This window comes from Stenella coeruleoalba (assembly GCF_951394435.1).
Source record: "Stenella coeruleoalba genome assembly, chromosome: 16".
Taxonomy (NCBI): Eukaryota; Metazoa; Chordata; class Mammalia; order Artiodactyla; family Delphinidae; genus Stenella; species Stenella coeruleoalba.
This window is the reverse complement of record NC_137162.1, coordinates 25,437,932-25,453,638: the sequence shown is the minus strand read 5'-3', so window position 1 is coordinate 25,453,638 and position 15,707 is coordinate 25,437,932. Positions and strand designations below refer to the sequence as shown.

Genomic DNA, 15,707 nt, shown 5'->3' with positions numbered 1-15,707 from the left:
ATGGGTTAAAACGGTAAATTTTATGTTATGTGGATTTTACCACAAAAAAATTACGGCAATAGCATTAAAAGATTAGCAGGTGAAAACTCAATGAGGAGACCAGTTAAAAAGCTAATGCCCAGGGGCAAAGAACCCAATAAGAGCCTGATAATGTAAGACAGTGGCAGGGGAGACGTAGGGGACAGACACTAGAGATCTCTAGGAGGTGAGTGGCTAGCTAGATGGGGCGTCAGGAAGAATGAGGAGCCGCAAAACGCTACTCCCAAAGTCCTGACCTGAGGGAGTGATGAACAGTGGTGTCCATCACCAAGACAAGGCCCACAGAGTTGGTGGGGGAGGAACAGGTTTCTGAGAAGGTGGTGAGTTCAGCTTTGAACAAGCTGAGTTTGAAGTACCTGGAGAATATCCAGGTGGCAATATCTTAAAGGAATCAGATACACTACAAATTGATCTCAGAAGGTTGGATATTTTTTTAAGTATGATAATAGTATTATGGTTATTTTTTAAAGTTTGTATCTTTTGTAGAAAATATGGCTGAATGGGGCAGGGCTGGCCATGGGGCAATGGTTGTTAGGGCTGAGGCATGGTACACAGAGATTCTTTATGCAATTCTGTCTACTCTGGGGACCAGTCAAAAATCACCATAATAAAAAGTTTAAAAAACAATCATAGCCCTGCTCGCCATTCCCGTAATGGCTGCTTCCTTGAAGGTGCTGTCACATGGAACCTCTTAGCCTCAGCATCCTGAACTGATAGAATTAAACAAATACCACTTTCTTTGAAACCTTCAGCCTTTAAGAACCAGTCACCTCAAGATCTCAACATCATGATCTCAGTTTCAACACAATTGTTCCTAGTTCTCTTTTCATTGCTTTTGGTGCTGCCTGTTGTGGAAGCAGTAGAAGCCGGAGATGCAATCGCTCTCTTGCTCAGTGTGGTTCTCAGCATTACAGGCATTTCTGCTTGTTTGGGGGTGTATGCATGAAAGAGAAATGGACGGATGAGACTTTGAAGGGCCTCCTGAATCAAACCTTGCCCTGAAAACCTTTGTGCTATTGAGGTTCAGAACTGAGTTTTGGTCACTGAAAGTTCCCAAGAAACAGTAAATAGGGTAGTTCATAGTCTTGGTTATTTCCCTATAAATAGGAACAAACTGATATACTATGTTAAATGGAAAACAAAACGTTTTCTTCACAACAAATAATGCACTGAAAAATGCCTTAGAAAGGAGGTCAAAGAAGTGAGATGGCTGAACTCTGCATATTTCATAGTTTCAGAATTCTCAATAGGAAGAAGAAAGCTCTTGCCCAGAATCCTGGGAAATTGCCACTGTTTAAGTTATAATCACTGCCTCCTGCATCATTGAGGAGTCTTTTCTCCATATTTTTAATGGATTTTTGTGTTGTTGTCTCCCAAGTTAATATTGTACCTAGATATTAAATACAGTTGGTCAAAAATTAAAACTTATGTCTTTGGGCTTCTCTGGTGGCACAGTGGTTGAGAGTCCACCTGCCGATGCAGGGGACACGGGTTTGTGCCCCGGTCCGGAAAGATCCCACATGCCGTGGAGCGGCTGGGCCCGTGCGCCATGGCCGCTGAGCCTGCGCGACCGGAGCCTGTGCTCCGCAACGGGAGAGGCCACAACAGTGAGAGGCCCACGTACTGCCAAAAAAAAAAAAAAAAAAACAAATCTCTTTGTGGGGGAAACGTTTAGAAAATGTATTCGATGTATCTAACGTTGAAATGGAGAAAAAATTTAATGTAAAAAAAATACTTTATATTGACATTGAAATGGAGAAGAGATTTAATGTTTAACAAAACCAAAAAAATCTTTATATTAACTGGTAACATCTCCATGGTGAGAAGTACTATATATCAAATATAAACCCATTAGGTAAGTTAAAAAAAAATAATAAAGAGAGATGTAAACCTATAGGGCAGAGATAAAGACATTATTTTATTATTAACAATAATAATACAAAGGACTACCATTTAGGGAGTCTCTACTCTGTGGCAGGCACTTTGCTGAGCCCTTTGCATGCCTATGTTATACTTTTCATGACAACTCTCATTTTACTAAAGTTCAGATGTCTTGCATACCAAGTGGCAAGCTTCAGATTATATGAGGTATATCAGAGGGAACGAATAAAACAAGAAGCTAGAAGGGCTAAACAAGGAAAGGTATGGACTGCTGACGTCTGAGAATAGGAAAAGGACCCCATAAAGACAGTGGTAGGTAGAGTGCTTTGCAAACCGAGGAAGAACAGAGATTCAAGAAGAAAGGAGTGGCTCCTTGTGTCAAATACCACACAAAGTGCAGGCAAAATAGCAACTAAAAACTGCTCAGTGAATTTTACAGTTAGGAGGCTGGGAGTACCTGGGGTCTTGGAAAGAACCACTAGAATGGTGGGGACAGAAACTGGGCTGGGAATGAGTGGGTAGCAAATTAGGCCTACTCTTGATAAGCTATGCTGTGAAGGGAACTTGAAAGATTGGTGTGATATTGTGATTTATAATAAGAAATATATATTTGGTCTTCATATGTTTCTGGCAGAGCTTCTAAAGCCCTTGGAATTTCCTAAGTGATGAAAGTGATAAAGATGTCTTTTGTTAATGAGGTCTCTTGGACCACACCTAAGGATGGGGCTGGCTGCCAGGAGGATCAACCATGTTTTTAGAGGGGTGGAAACTTTCCACGCCCCTGACCTCTGGGGATGGGAGAGGGGCTGGAGGTTGAATCAATCACCAATGGCCAGTGATTTAATCAATCACGCGTATACAGTGAAGCCTCCATAAAAACCCAAAAGGATGGGGTTTAGAGCACTTCCAGGTTGGTGAACATCTCTTTCTATCTGGCTATCCATGAGTTATATCCTTTTAAAATAAACGGGTGATCTAATAAGTAAAATGTGTCTCTGAGTTCTGTGAGCCACTCTAGCAAATTAATCAAACCCAAGGAAGGAGGGGGTCATGGGAACCTCTGACTTACAGCCAGTTGGACAGAAGCACAGGGCACAACCTGGGCTTTCGATTGGCATCTGAAGGTGGGTGGGCAGTCTTGTGGGACTGAGCCCTTAACCTGTGGGATCTGATGCTATCTCTGGGTAGATAGGGTCGGAACTGAGTTGAATTGTAGGACACCAGCAGGAATTGCTTTGTGGTGTGGGGAAACCTCCACACAATCAGAACTGGTCCCAGACCTTAACTGACTAATACCTAGAGGAAGGTAGCCACAAAGGTGAGAGGAGCTTGACTGTGTTGATGTGTGGTAGGAAAACAGCAGGGGAGAGACTGAAGATGGAGGAAAGGGAGGTGACTACACGACGCAGTGCTGAGGGATCGGGAGGGATGCAGTCCAGCGCCCAGACGAGGGATTGCCTGGGATGGGAGGAGGGGCACCTCCCTGTGGAAGGGGAAGAAGAAAGGAGGCTACTTGTGGGTTGGGGCTTAGGAAAGAGATCAGGGAGTCATGATGTCAGAGAGCAGGTGAACTGGGAGTGGGGGAAGTGAGTAAGCTGAAGACAAGGAAGGTTTGGCCAGAGACTGGCATGGTGGCATTTCTGAGCTGAAGCAGTCATGACAAGGTCCGGGGTGTGCCTGGCTGAGGTGGCAGGTATGGCACTAGAGTTAAAAGGTCAAGAATTATGAGCTGGATGACCCTGAGGAACAGATCTGAAGTGGAGAAAAAGTCCGGTGAGTTCTATCCTCAAAGCAATCAGGAGAGAGCAGTTCCTTGGCTTAAGACAGAATCACATTTTGAAATTTAAAAAAAATAGTAATTCTAAGTCTTAACTCATGGCTAATCTAAACAGCTCTTGCCAAAACGTAAATCTGTAGCTTCCTCAAGAGTAGACCAAATATTTAGACCAAGAAACAGGCTGAAACTGTGAAGCAGGAAACCTGCATGATTAATCCTGACTCTGTCAGTTACAAAATGGGTTAAATATAACTTTCTGAATTAGACTGGAGCCTGGTCTCCATTCATTCACATTCATTCAGCAAACATGCTTTCTGTCTGCCAGGTACTTTGCTAGGTCTCGGGAATTCAAAAACGAATTATCTATGGTCTTTATGGAACTCACAAACAACCCTGACAGTATGAAAATTCTAGGGCAGAGGTAGGTAGAAAGTGCAGTGGGGTTGTGTGAGCACAAAGAAAGGAACCTAGATTTGGGGTGAAGGAGCACAAAAGAGCTAACGTGAGATAAACCTTAAAGAAGGAGCAGAGTGCACCAGCCTGGGAAGGATAGGAAGGGCATTCTAGGAAGAGGAACAGCATGAGAAAGGGCACTGAGGGCCCAGATAGTCATGAAATAACAATCTGGTTTGGCAGAGCAGTAGTTCTTAAATGGCAGTCTGCACAAGAATCAGCCTCGGTATCATTAAAAAGCAGGTTCCCAGGCCCCGGGAGCAATGGATCTGGTAGGCCTAGGAATCTGCATTTTTAAAAACAAGTGTGCTCGGGCTTCCCTGGTGGCACAGTGGTTGAGAATCCGCCTGCCAATGCAGGGGACACGGGTTCAAGCTCTGGTCCGGGAAGATCCCACATGCCGCAGAGCAACTAAGCCCGTGCGCCACAACTACTGAGCCTGCACTCTAGAGCCCGTGAGCCACAACTACTGAGCCCGCGAGCCACCAACTACTGAAGCCAGCACTCCTAGAGCCCATGCTCCACAACAAGAGAAGCCATGACGATGAGAAGCTCGCGCACAGCAATGAAGAGCAGCCCCCGCTCACCGCAATTAAAGAAAGCCCGCGTGCGGCAACGAAGACCCAACATAGCCAAAAATAAATAAATAAATTTATTTTTTAAAAAAACAAGAAAACAAGTGTCCTCGATGCTTCTGAAGACAGTTCATGCTGCAAAACCCTGGGCTAAACGAAATTGAGCTATTTGTAATGAGGTGGATGGACCTAGAGTCTGTCATACAGAGTGAGGTAAGTCAGAAAGAGAAAGACAAATACCATATGCTAACACATATATATGGAATTTAAGGAAAAAAAATGTCATGAAGAACCTAGGGGTAAGACAGGAATAAAGACACAGACCTACTAGAGAATGGACTTGAGGATATGGGGAGGGGGAAGGGTAAGCTGTGACAAAGTGAGAGAGAGGCATGGGCATATATACACTACCAAACGTAAGGTAGATAGCTAGTGGGAAGCAGCTGCATAGCACAGGGAGATCAGCTTGGTGCTTTGTGACCACCTAGAGGGGTGGGATAGGGAGGGTGGGAGGGAGGGAGACCCAAGAGGGAAGAGATATGGGAACATATGTATATGTATAACTGATTCACTTTGTTATAAAGCAGAAACTAACACCATTGTAAAGCAATTATACTCCAATAAAGATGTAAAAAAACCCTGGGCTATAGTACAGGGTACCTGGTGGGATGAAGGAGTGGGGGTTGTGATGAGGCAGAAATTTTGGTCAGGACCACATTGTGCTAAGGATGACAGCTCAATTTACAAGCAGTGAGGCATCTTTTGGGAGTGCCCTGATGACACCTGTTCTAGAAATCCCAGTCTGGAGATGGCACTGACAAGAGCCTGCAGAGAAGGAGGGTTCCGTATCCAGACAAAACATGAAGGGCTTCTTCAAGGGAAAGTACATTATTTAGAGATGAAACCATAACGAGGACCCTGGTCCTACCGCCCACTTATTAGCTGGGGGTGGCCAGGACATCCTCGGGCTCCTAGGAGACAAAACCTCCCCTCAGGAGACCTACAGTAACAGCCACGGTGGCCCACATAGTGTGCACAGGCCTACGCAGAATCCAGGCTGCGGGACACTCCCTGTGGTTCTGAGGCCTGTGCTGAGTCACCTCTCACTGCAACAAGCTTCTCAGAGCCCCTGGGATCTTGCTTCACATGGTGCTGCTTGGATTCCCCTTGGTTTCCAGCCCAAGGAAGGAGAAAGAATAAATATCAGCCAAAGGTGTTGCTAAGGCTAGGTGCCCAGAGCCCCTCCCCTTGCCTCTCTCCCCTCACTCTCTACCCTAGAAGCTAGGATAAACAGCTGATTTCCCAGTTTCACGATCCTCTTGGCTGCTCCTGCAGAAAAAGGGCAGAGGCGAGCGCCTCTCAGAACAAACCCAAGGCTGGAAGGGACTTGATGACAACCTGTTTTCTGGGAGAGGCCCCAGGCTGGCTAATGTGAAGCTCGATCATCGCCACCCAGGCCTGGCCCCAGGGGCGGGGCTCTCACCCCCAGACTCCTTCTCAGGGTAACTTCCTGGCTGACTGACACAAAGGGTGACCTCGCACAAAACTACTCCCTTTCTTGGGCTTTGGCTTCCTCTGTAAAATGATGGAGTTGGACTCAAAGAAGCTTATCCAGTCCTATCATTCCTGGACTGATTGGGCTAAACTGATTGGGACAGAATACCCTCCCTCTAACGTGCCCAGGAGGGCCAGGAGCTATTTCAGGTACTCTCAAGACACATCGATCCATTTACTTATTATTTTCTGAACACACTACTATGTGCAAATAATAAGAACGGCCATCATGTTCAAGTGCTTACTATGTACCGGCATTATGCTAAGCATTTTACACTTCTTTGCCCATCACAACAACCCTATGAAGAGGGTACTATTATTATCTTTATTGCATCAATGAGAAAATTGAGGCTCAGAGAGATTAAGTATCTTGCCCAAGAACATTCAGCTGGTAAAGCAGCAGAGCCCATATCCGCTCCAGGTCGGTCAGTTTCAAAGACCATGGCCTTTCCACTCCATCACACTTTAAAATGCTGGTCAAATGAGGATTAGTTAGGTGCAGATCACAGCCTATACTGGAGTTGTTGTGGAGGAGGGAGGGAGGAAGGACAGACCAAGTGATGAAATTATTTTATTTTATTTTTTGGCCGCACTGCACAGCTTGCGGGATCCTAGTTCCCCCAGCCAGGGATGGAACACATGAGAGCGCGGAGTCCTAACCACTGGACTGTCAGAGAATTCCTGAAATTCTTTGTTAAATGGGAATAAGAATAGTACCTGCCTCAACTCGTGGTTGTGAGAATTAAATGATTAACACCTTCATAAGTGCTTTAAAAAGACAGCTACTAATATATAACATTAACTACTGTTATTAATGAATGTTTTAAAATTGTGGTAACATATACATAACATAAAATTTACCATTTTAACCATTTTTAAGTGAACAGTTCAGTGGCATTAAGCACATAACATACTGTTGTGCAACCATCACCACTATCCATCTCCGGAACTTTTTCATCTTCTCCAACTGAAATTCTGCCATTGGTTTTTAATAATTATTAATACAACTCATTATTATGCTAAATATCTATATGTTCCTATCCCCTTGACAAAAGGCTGTAGGTTGTAGCAGAGGGCACGGGTTGGAGATCATAGCCCTGAGTTTAAATTCAGACTCCCTCACAGTCGGTTTGAATTTAAACCCCTCAACATCAGTTCCTCCATGGGGATGAGACAAATACACAGAGATCACACAGGATTGTGATTAGTATTAGATGAGATCACCGAGGAAAAGGTACATTGCAACCTCTATGCAAAGAGCTCCACAAACGTTAGACCCTTAGATTGGTGGATAGATACTTTTAAGCTCCCAGCTCAGCTCCTGGCACAAAATAAGAACTCAGAAAAAGTTCTAAACGAACCGGAGAAGCTCTAAGTTGTTGAGCCATACTGCCCCCTGGTGGTAGCCCAAAACGGTGCAGAGTCTCTGGCCTCCCCGGTGCTCTTTGGGGCTAATTGGGTAAGACCACGGGGCCGTCTGGGAACGCGCGGGAAACCAAAGGTTACTGCCTGGAGGGGCTTTTCCTGAAGACTCTCGTTATCCCAAGACGTCCTCCAGGCTCAACTCTATTTTCCAAATGGGCTGGTCTCCTTTTCGTACTGCTGACTTACTCTTACCGCTTTTGCTCATGTTGCACCACCTTCCCACCGGTGGCTCTTTCAAACCCTAAATCTCCCTCAGACCCTATCAAATCTCACCTCCTCCAGAAGGCCACCCTGTAGAACTCCAGCCAGGCTCTCCTTCACTCCTTTTTTTAACCTCTACAGAACTCACAGCCTGTACTTAATTATGTGCTGTGTGTATTTCTCTCCAAACTTTGGTTCCTTGATATAATTGCCTTGTTTTCTAATGTTTCCCAGGTCTACAGAGAAAGAACTGAAGTGATGGATAGAGCTCCTTAAAAGCTATATATTTTTTTGGAGATACAGTTGATTTACAATATTAGTTTCAGGTATGCAACACAGTGATTCAAAATTTTTATAGATTATACTCCATTTAAAGTTATTAAAAAATATCAGCTATATTCCCTGTGCTGTACAATATATATCCTTGTAGCTTATTTATTTATACATGGTAGTTTGTACCTCTTAAGCCCTTGCCCCTATCTTGACCCCTGCCTTCCCTCTCCCCACTGTTAATCACTAGTTTGTTCTCTATATCTGTGATTCTGTTTCTGTTTTGCTATATTCATTCACTTGTTTTATTTTTTTAGATTCCACATAGAAGTGATAATATACACTTTTTCTCTGTCTGACTTATTTCATAATACCCTCCAGGTCCATCCATCCATGTTGCTGTGAATGGCAAAATTTCATTCTTTTTTATGGCTGAGTAGTATTCCAGCGTGTGTGCATGTGTGTGTGTGTGTATCACATCTTCTTCATCCATTCATCTGTTGATGGACACTCAGGTTGCTTCCATATCTTGGCTATTGTAAATGATGCTGCTATGAATATTGGGGTGCACATAGCTTTTCAAATCAGTGTTTTTGGTTTTTTTCAGATATATATCCAGGAGTGGAATTGCTGGATCACTGGGAGTTCTATTTTTAGTTTTTTGAGGAATCTCCACACTGTTTTCCATAGTGGCTGCACCAACTTACATTCCTACCAAGAGTGCATAAGGATTCCCTTTTCTCCACATCCTCACCAACATTTGTTATTTATTGTTTTTTTGATGATAGCCTTCCTGACAGATATGAGGTGATATCTCATTGTGGTTTTGATTTATCAATACATTTTTCTTATGATTAGCAATGTTGAGCATCAAAAGCTATACATTTTTGAGTTCAAAATACAGACCAGGTACCGCACTGGGTACTTGGTACTTTTACAAACATAACAATCCCATGATAATTCTAATGCAACTCTAGTGCAAATTACATATTATTTCTATTTATAGGTAATAAAACTGAACCTCAGAAAGGTTAAGTGACTTTCCCAAAGTCATACAGCTAGTAAGTGGTAGAGTATGGGTTTGAACCTATGTGTGCCTGCTTACAAATTCACAGAATAAATTTTATCTCCCCTGTTGACTCCTCTCAGGTTGTTGGCACATGCCTGGAACAGTGACTTGGGAAAAAATTCAAAACACCTAGGCTTGGAGGGTTACATGGTGGGTTTGATTAGCAATGTCTGCCATGAGTGATGAATGATGAGTGGTGATGTGTGCACCTTGTACCTGCCATCCTTTCATTACCCCATGCTGGATGGGTCTACGTGAGGATACTCCACCTTATTCTGAACATGGTTTTAAGAAGGCATACTATGTTGAATAAGCATGTGCTTTAAAGTAAGACTGACCTGTATTAAAATTAAGCTCCATCAGTTTCTGGAACTTTGAAACGTTAGTTGGTCCTTTCTTTATGCCTTAGATTCCATATGTGTGAAATGTTTATAATAACCCCTGAGTTGTTATGAGGGTTTAATGGGATTAATTCTGTAAACACCCTTGGCATGGTGTCTGGAATACAGTAAGTGCTCAACTGGTGTTACTTCTCTCTCCCTTCCTATTAGAAATAGAGAGCCCGATTCCTCTTAGGCAGTAGTTTGGAGGGCACTGTCCTTCCTAGGAAATAATAATTGTATGTCAAAACTGTCACAGAATAAATGTTTTAACCTGATGAGACCATCTGGTATCACTAGCCTCCAAACGTGATGCACCAGGAAGGACACAACATTGTCTATGTAGTACTCCTGCCAAAAGTGTCTAACTTGAATCTAAACACAAGGAAAGAATCAGACAAAGACAAAACTGGCCTAGACGCTTCAATAAGATCAATGTAAGGAAAAAAAACAAACAAACAACGTTCTAGATTAAAGAAAATATAAGAGATATATTAACCAAATGCAATGTATGATCTAAAACCAAAACAAAACAAAAAAAACAGCTATAAAGGACAATCAGGGGAATTAGAATATGGATATATCTTAAATATAGCCTTGCATCAATGTTAAATTTCCCAAGGGTGATAATTATGTTTCAGCTACATAGGAGAACGTCCATGTTCTCAGGAGATACTTGCTAAAGTATTTGGAGTGAAGTGTCATGATGCCTACAACTAACTCAATGCTTTAGGGAAAGCTGTATGTATGTATATGTGTCTGTATAAACAGTTAAAGCAAATATGGCAAAATGTTAACAATTTAATCTTAAGGAAAGGGCATCCAGTGTTCATTGTATTACTCATAACTTCTCAGAAGATTTGAAATATTTCAAAATAAAAAGTCAAGAATAAAATATATATTCTAGTTAGCAAAGTTTTAAAATTATAATGCTTCATGTTGGTCAGGGTATGGTAAAATAAACACACTAATAAATTCCAGATGATACACGAGCACAACCATTTTAGAAAATAATTTTGCAACAAATGTCTGTGCACTTTAACACAGTGAGTCTACTTCTGGGAGTGCGCCATTTAACACAGTGATTCTGCTTCTGGGAGTCTGCCTTAAGTAAGTAATTGAAAAGAAAAAAAAATGGGGAAAAGTATTCACTGCAGTGTTTTTTACAACGGTAAAAACTGAAGAACAAAAAAACCTAAATGTCTAGCGATTGAGGAATGACTAAGTAAACTATACCAATCTGATGGGCTATAATGCAGCTATTAAAAGTGAAAATTATGAATAATAATCTTAAAATATTTGAAGACTATACAGCAACATGAGAAATAGGAAGTACAAGTTAAATTTTTAAAAAGCAGAAGAGAGAATTAGAACAAAGAAATGGGAGGAAAAAATAAACTTTTGTTCTTTTCATAAGACTGGGTGGAAGCTCAGTTTGAGACTTATTTCTCTAATTATCACAAGAGCCCTGGGAGTCCCCCGTGGTCTAATGGTTGTTAGGATTCTGGGCTTTCACTGCCGTGGCCCCGGTTCATCCCCTGGTCAGGAAACAGATTCCGCAAGCCACGTGGCGCAGCCAAAAGAGAGAAAAAAAAAAAAAAGCCCTAATTCTGAGAGAATCTTTGAAGGAGTAGCTACAATCTACTTATGACTTTGAACCTATTTTTATGAGAGAGAGAGAGGAAATACATTGTTCTAAATGAAGAAACAGAGGGGAAAAAAGCTCTTGAATTAGAGCCTGACACTGCCTGCATGTGCAGGACTTTAAATGCACCAAGTCATTAATCATGAGCTCCTAGAGCAGGAATAATCCATCCTAATTAATTTCTTAAAAAATGAATTTATTTGAGCAATAGAAATGATGGATCACTAAACATTCATTACAGGCCACCAAGCATGTGTCCACCTATGGGGACTGAGAAGAAGCAATGAGGATGAAAAGGCTGGGAAGCAAACTGTCTCAGATGATGAGAAAATCACATCCGTGGTGAGTGGGAAGGGGACGCAGTCACATTTTACCGGATACTAAGATACATGGGGGCAGTCCTCTCTGAAGGATAAGGGCCCTTCTATTCACTTTAGAATTCTGGTTTTCCACTATCCTAGCCCTGTTCTCCGAAGAAACAAGGAAAGAAATAATGACAAAAGATACGAAGCAACTCTGTCTCAGAAGCCCAGCTTGAATTTATGTAACCAGCATAACCTGAAACAGCCAGAATCACCAGCCTGGAAGACACATAAGGTCACATGTTTTCTACTTTTCAAAAGAAAACCAGCTTGATTACCCACATGCCAGACAAACAGAAAGTCCAATATCCCTTTCTCCCTTTGAATTGTCCTGTATCCCTGGTTCTACACAAACCAAAGTGGCCAGTGTTGCTAAGGACAGAGAATGGAAGACACATTTCCATTCACCAGAGAACCTGTTTGGGGGAGCAGCTGCCTCTGTCACTGCTACACGTGTGGCTGATGAAAACCCTCCATGCACAGCCTGACACATGCCTGCCTCTTCCTGCTGCAGGGAGCTTGCTGCTCCGGATCTCTGTGGTGTTCCGTGCCGGGCTCCCAAGGTCACCCTCACATACTGAAGTGTGCACCCCTTCCCCACAATTCATGTATTGAAGTCCTAACCCCCAGTACCTCAGAATGTGCCTGTATTTGGAGATAGGATCTTTACAGAGGTAATTAAGGTTAAATGACGTCATTGTTGTGGGCCCTAATCCAATATGACCGGCCTCCTTATAAGAAGAGGAGATAATAAAACAGGGACGCATATAGGGAAAACAGAGGGAGAAGATAGCCATCTACGAGCCAAGGAGAGAAGAAATCTACTCTGCCAACATCTTGATCTTAGACTTCTAGCCTCCAGAACTGTGAGAAAATACATTTCTGTTGTGTGAAGACATCCAGCCTGTAGTATTTGTTATAGCAGCCCTAGCAAACTAATACAGGTCAGCTTTGTCCTTTTGTATGCATCTATACAGTAGACCCAAAATCACTTGTTGAAAAGACTATTCTTTCCCCATTGAATGGTCTTGTCAAAATCAAGTGACCTGAGATGTATGCGATTATTTCTGGACACAATTCTAGTCCACTGATTTATAAGTCTATCTTATGCCAGTACCACACTGTTCTAGTTACTGTAGTTTTGTAGTAAGTTTTGAAATAGGGAACCATGAGTCCTCCAACTTGGTTCTTCTCTTTCAGAATTGGTTTGGCTATTCAGGGTTCCTTGTAATTTCATATGAATTTTAGAATCAGTTTGTCCATGTCCAGCTGCAAAAAAGGCAGCTGACATTTTGATAAGGATTGCATTAAACCTGTGGATCAGTTCAGGGAGTATTGCCATCGTAACAATGTTAAGACCTCCAATACATGAACATGGGATATCTTTTCATTTATTTAGATCTTTAATTTCCTCCCATGATGTTTTGTAGTTTTCAGTGTCCTGAATTTCTTTTGTTAAATTTATCTCTAGGTACAGTTGACCCTTGAACATGGGTTTGAGCTACATGGATCCACTTACATATGGATTTTTTTCAATAAGTACTACAGTACTATACAATCCACAGCTGACTGAATTTGTGGATGTGGAACCCCATGGAGCCAACTATAAAATTATACATGGATTTCCAACTGTGTGCTTGGGGCAGGGGTTGGCACCCCTAACCTCCATGTTGTTCAAGGGTAAACTGTATTTATTCTTTTTAATGCTATTATAAGTGAAATTTTTAAAATTTAATTTTCAGATTGTTCATTGCTGGTTTATAGAAGTACAAATGATTTTTGTACATTGATCTTATATCCTGCAACCTTGCCAAACTTGTTTAGTAACTCTAATAGGTATTTTGTAGATTCTTTCAGATTTTTCATATCTGAGATTATGTCATCAGTGAATAGGAGTAGCTTTACTTCTTCCTTTCTAATCTGAAGGCTTTTAAATTTCTTTTTTCTTGCCTAATTCCTTGGCTAGAACTTCCAGTACATGTTGGATAGACATGGCAAGAGTGGATATCCTTGTCTTGTACTTGATCTTTGGTGGAAAGCTTTCAGTCTTTCACCATTGTGATGTTAGCTATGAGTTTTTGTAGATGCTTTTAATAACCTGAGTAAGTTCCTTTCTATTTCTAGTTTGTTGAGTATTTTTATCATGAAACGGTGTTAGATTTTGACAAATACTTTTTCTGCATTTATTGAAATGATCACATGTAGTTTTTGTCCTTTATTCCATTAATGTGGTGTATTACATTGACTGATTTTCATATGTTGAGCTACCACTGCATTGCTGGGATAAATCTCACTTGGTCTTGAGGAGTAATCTTAATGTACTGCTTGAATCAGTTTGCTAGTATTCTGTAGAGGGTTTTTGCATGTGTATTCATATGGGATATTGGTCTGTAGTTTTCTTTTTATGTGTTATCTCTGGCATGGTATCAGGACAATACTGGCCTCATATAATGAGTTAGGAAGTGTTCTCTCCTTTTCTATTTTTTGCAAGAGTTTGAGAAGAATTAGTGCTGATTCTTCCTTAGATATTTGATGGGACTCACCAGTGAAGCCATTTGGTCCTGGGATTTTGTTGTTGTTAAGAGTTTTTTTGATTACTGATTCAATCTCATTATTTATAGGTCTATTCAGATTTTCTATTTCTTCTTGAATCAATTGAGATAGTTTGTATGTTTCTAGGAATTTTCCCAATTATTCTAAGTTATCTAATTTGTGGGCATACTCTTGTTCACAGTATTCTCTTAAAATCCTTTTTATTTCTATATAGTCAATAGTAATGTCCCTGCTTTCATATCTAATTTTAGTAATTTGAGCATTCCCTTTTTTTCTTGGTTAGTCTAGCTAAATGTTTGTCAGTTTTGTGAATCTTTTTGAAGAACAAAATTTTGGTTTTGTTAATTTTCTCTGTTGTTTTTCTGTTCCCTATTTCATTCAAGTCCCCTGTAATATTTATTATTTCATTCCTTCTGTTGCTTTGGGTTTAGTTTGCTGTTCTTTTCGTAGTTTATTAAGGTAGAAGTTTAGATTATTGATCTGATATCATTCTTCTTTAATGTATGGATTCACAGCTATAAATTTCTTTCTGAGAACTGCTTTTGTGACATACCATAAGTTTTGGTATGTTGTGTTTTCTTCTTTGTTCATCTCGAAGGATTTTCTAATTTACCTTGTGATTTAGTTTTTTGTTATTTAGGACTGTGTCATGTAATTTCCACATATTTGTGAATTTTCCAAACTTCCTTCTGCTATTGATTCTAGCTTAATCCTATTATGGTTGGAAAAGATACTTTATATGATTTCAATTTTTAAAAAATTTACTGAGATTTGTTTTCTGGCCTAACATTTGGTCTATCCTGGAGAATACTCCATGTGCACCTGTCTAGTTGTTCTATTCATTATTGAAAATGGGGATAATAAAGCATCCAACTATTATTATTGAACTATTTTTCCTTCCAATATGGTCAATATTTGCTTCATTTATTTTGAGGCTCTGTTGTTAAGCGCATATATTTTTATAAGTGTTATATCTTTATATCATTATATAATGTCCTTCTTTGTCTCTTGTAACAATTTTTGTCTTAAAGTCTATTTTATATGATGTTAGAATAGCCATTCCAGCTCTCTTTTAGTTACTATTTGCATGGAATATCTTTCCCATTCTTTTAGTTTCTACCTATTCCTGTCTTTGAATCTAAAGTGAGTCTCTTGTAGATAGCATATAGTTGGATCACTTTTTAAAAATCCACTACAGCACTCTCTGCCCTTTCATTGGAGTTACATTTAATGTAATTGGTCATAAGGTAGGAATTTTATCTGTTATTTTTCTATTTGTTTTTTATATGTTGTATATCTTTTCTGTTTCTCTTATTTCTCCATTACTGTCTTCTTTCTTGTTGATTAGCTATGTCCTAGTGTACCATTTTAATTCCCTTGTTTACTATATTTTTGGGTTAATTTCTTAGTCATTGTTGTTTGACCATGGACAATGTATAACTGGACAGTTATAATTGGAATTACAATGAACATCTTAACTAATAACAATTTGGTTCTGATTAATGCCAACCAATTTCACTATT

At 40.6% G+C, this 15,707-nt stretch overlaps 2 protein-coding genes across 3 annotated transcripts in view; one reads left to right on the top strand and one right to left on the bottom strand.

The window, feature by feature from the left end:
- Positions 1 to 15,707, bottom strand: part of NT5C2 (5'-nucleotidase, cytosolic II) — a 153,970-nt gene that overhangs the window by 125,176 nt on the left and 13,087 nt on the right. The gene's annotated exons all lie outside the window — the stretch shown is intronic.
- LOC307175373 (small integral membrane protein 30-like) lies at positions 827 to 1,470 on the top strand (the record flags this gene model as incomplete). Its single annotated transcript, XM_079900435.1, has 1 exon — positions 827 to 1,470. One exon carries the CDS (start codon positions 827 to 829, stop codon positions 983 to 985), a length of 159 nt encoding a protein of 52 aa, XP_079756561.1. The 3' UTR covers positions 986 to 1,470.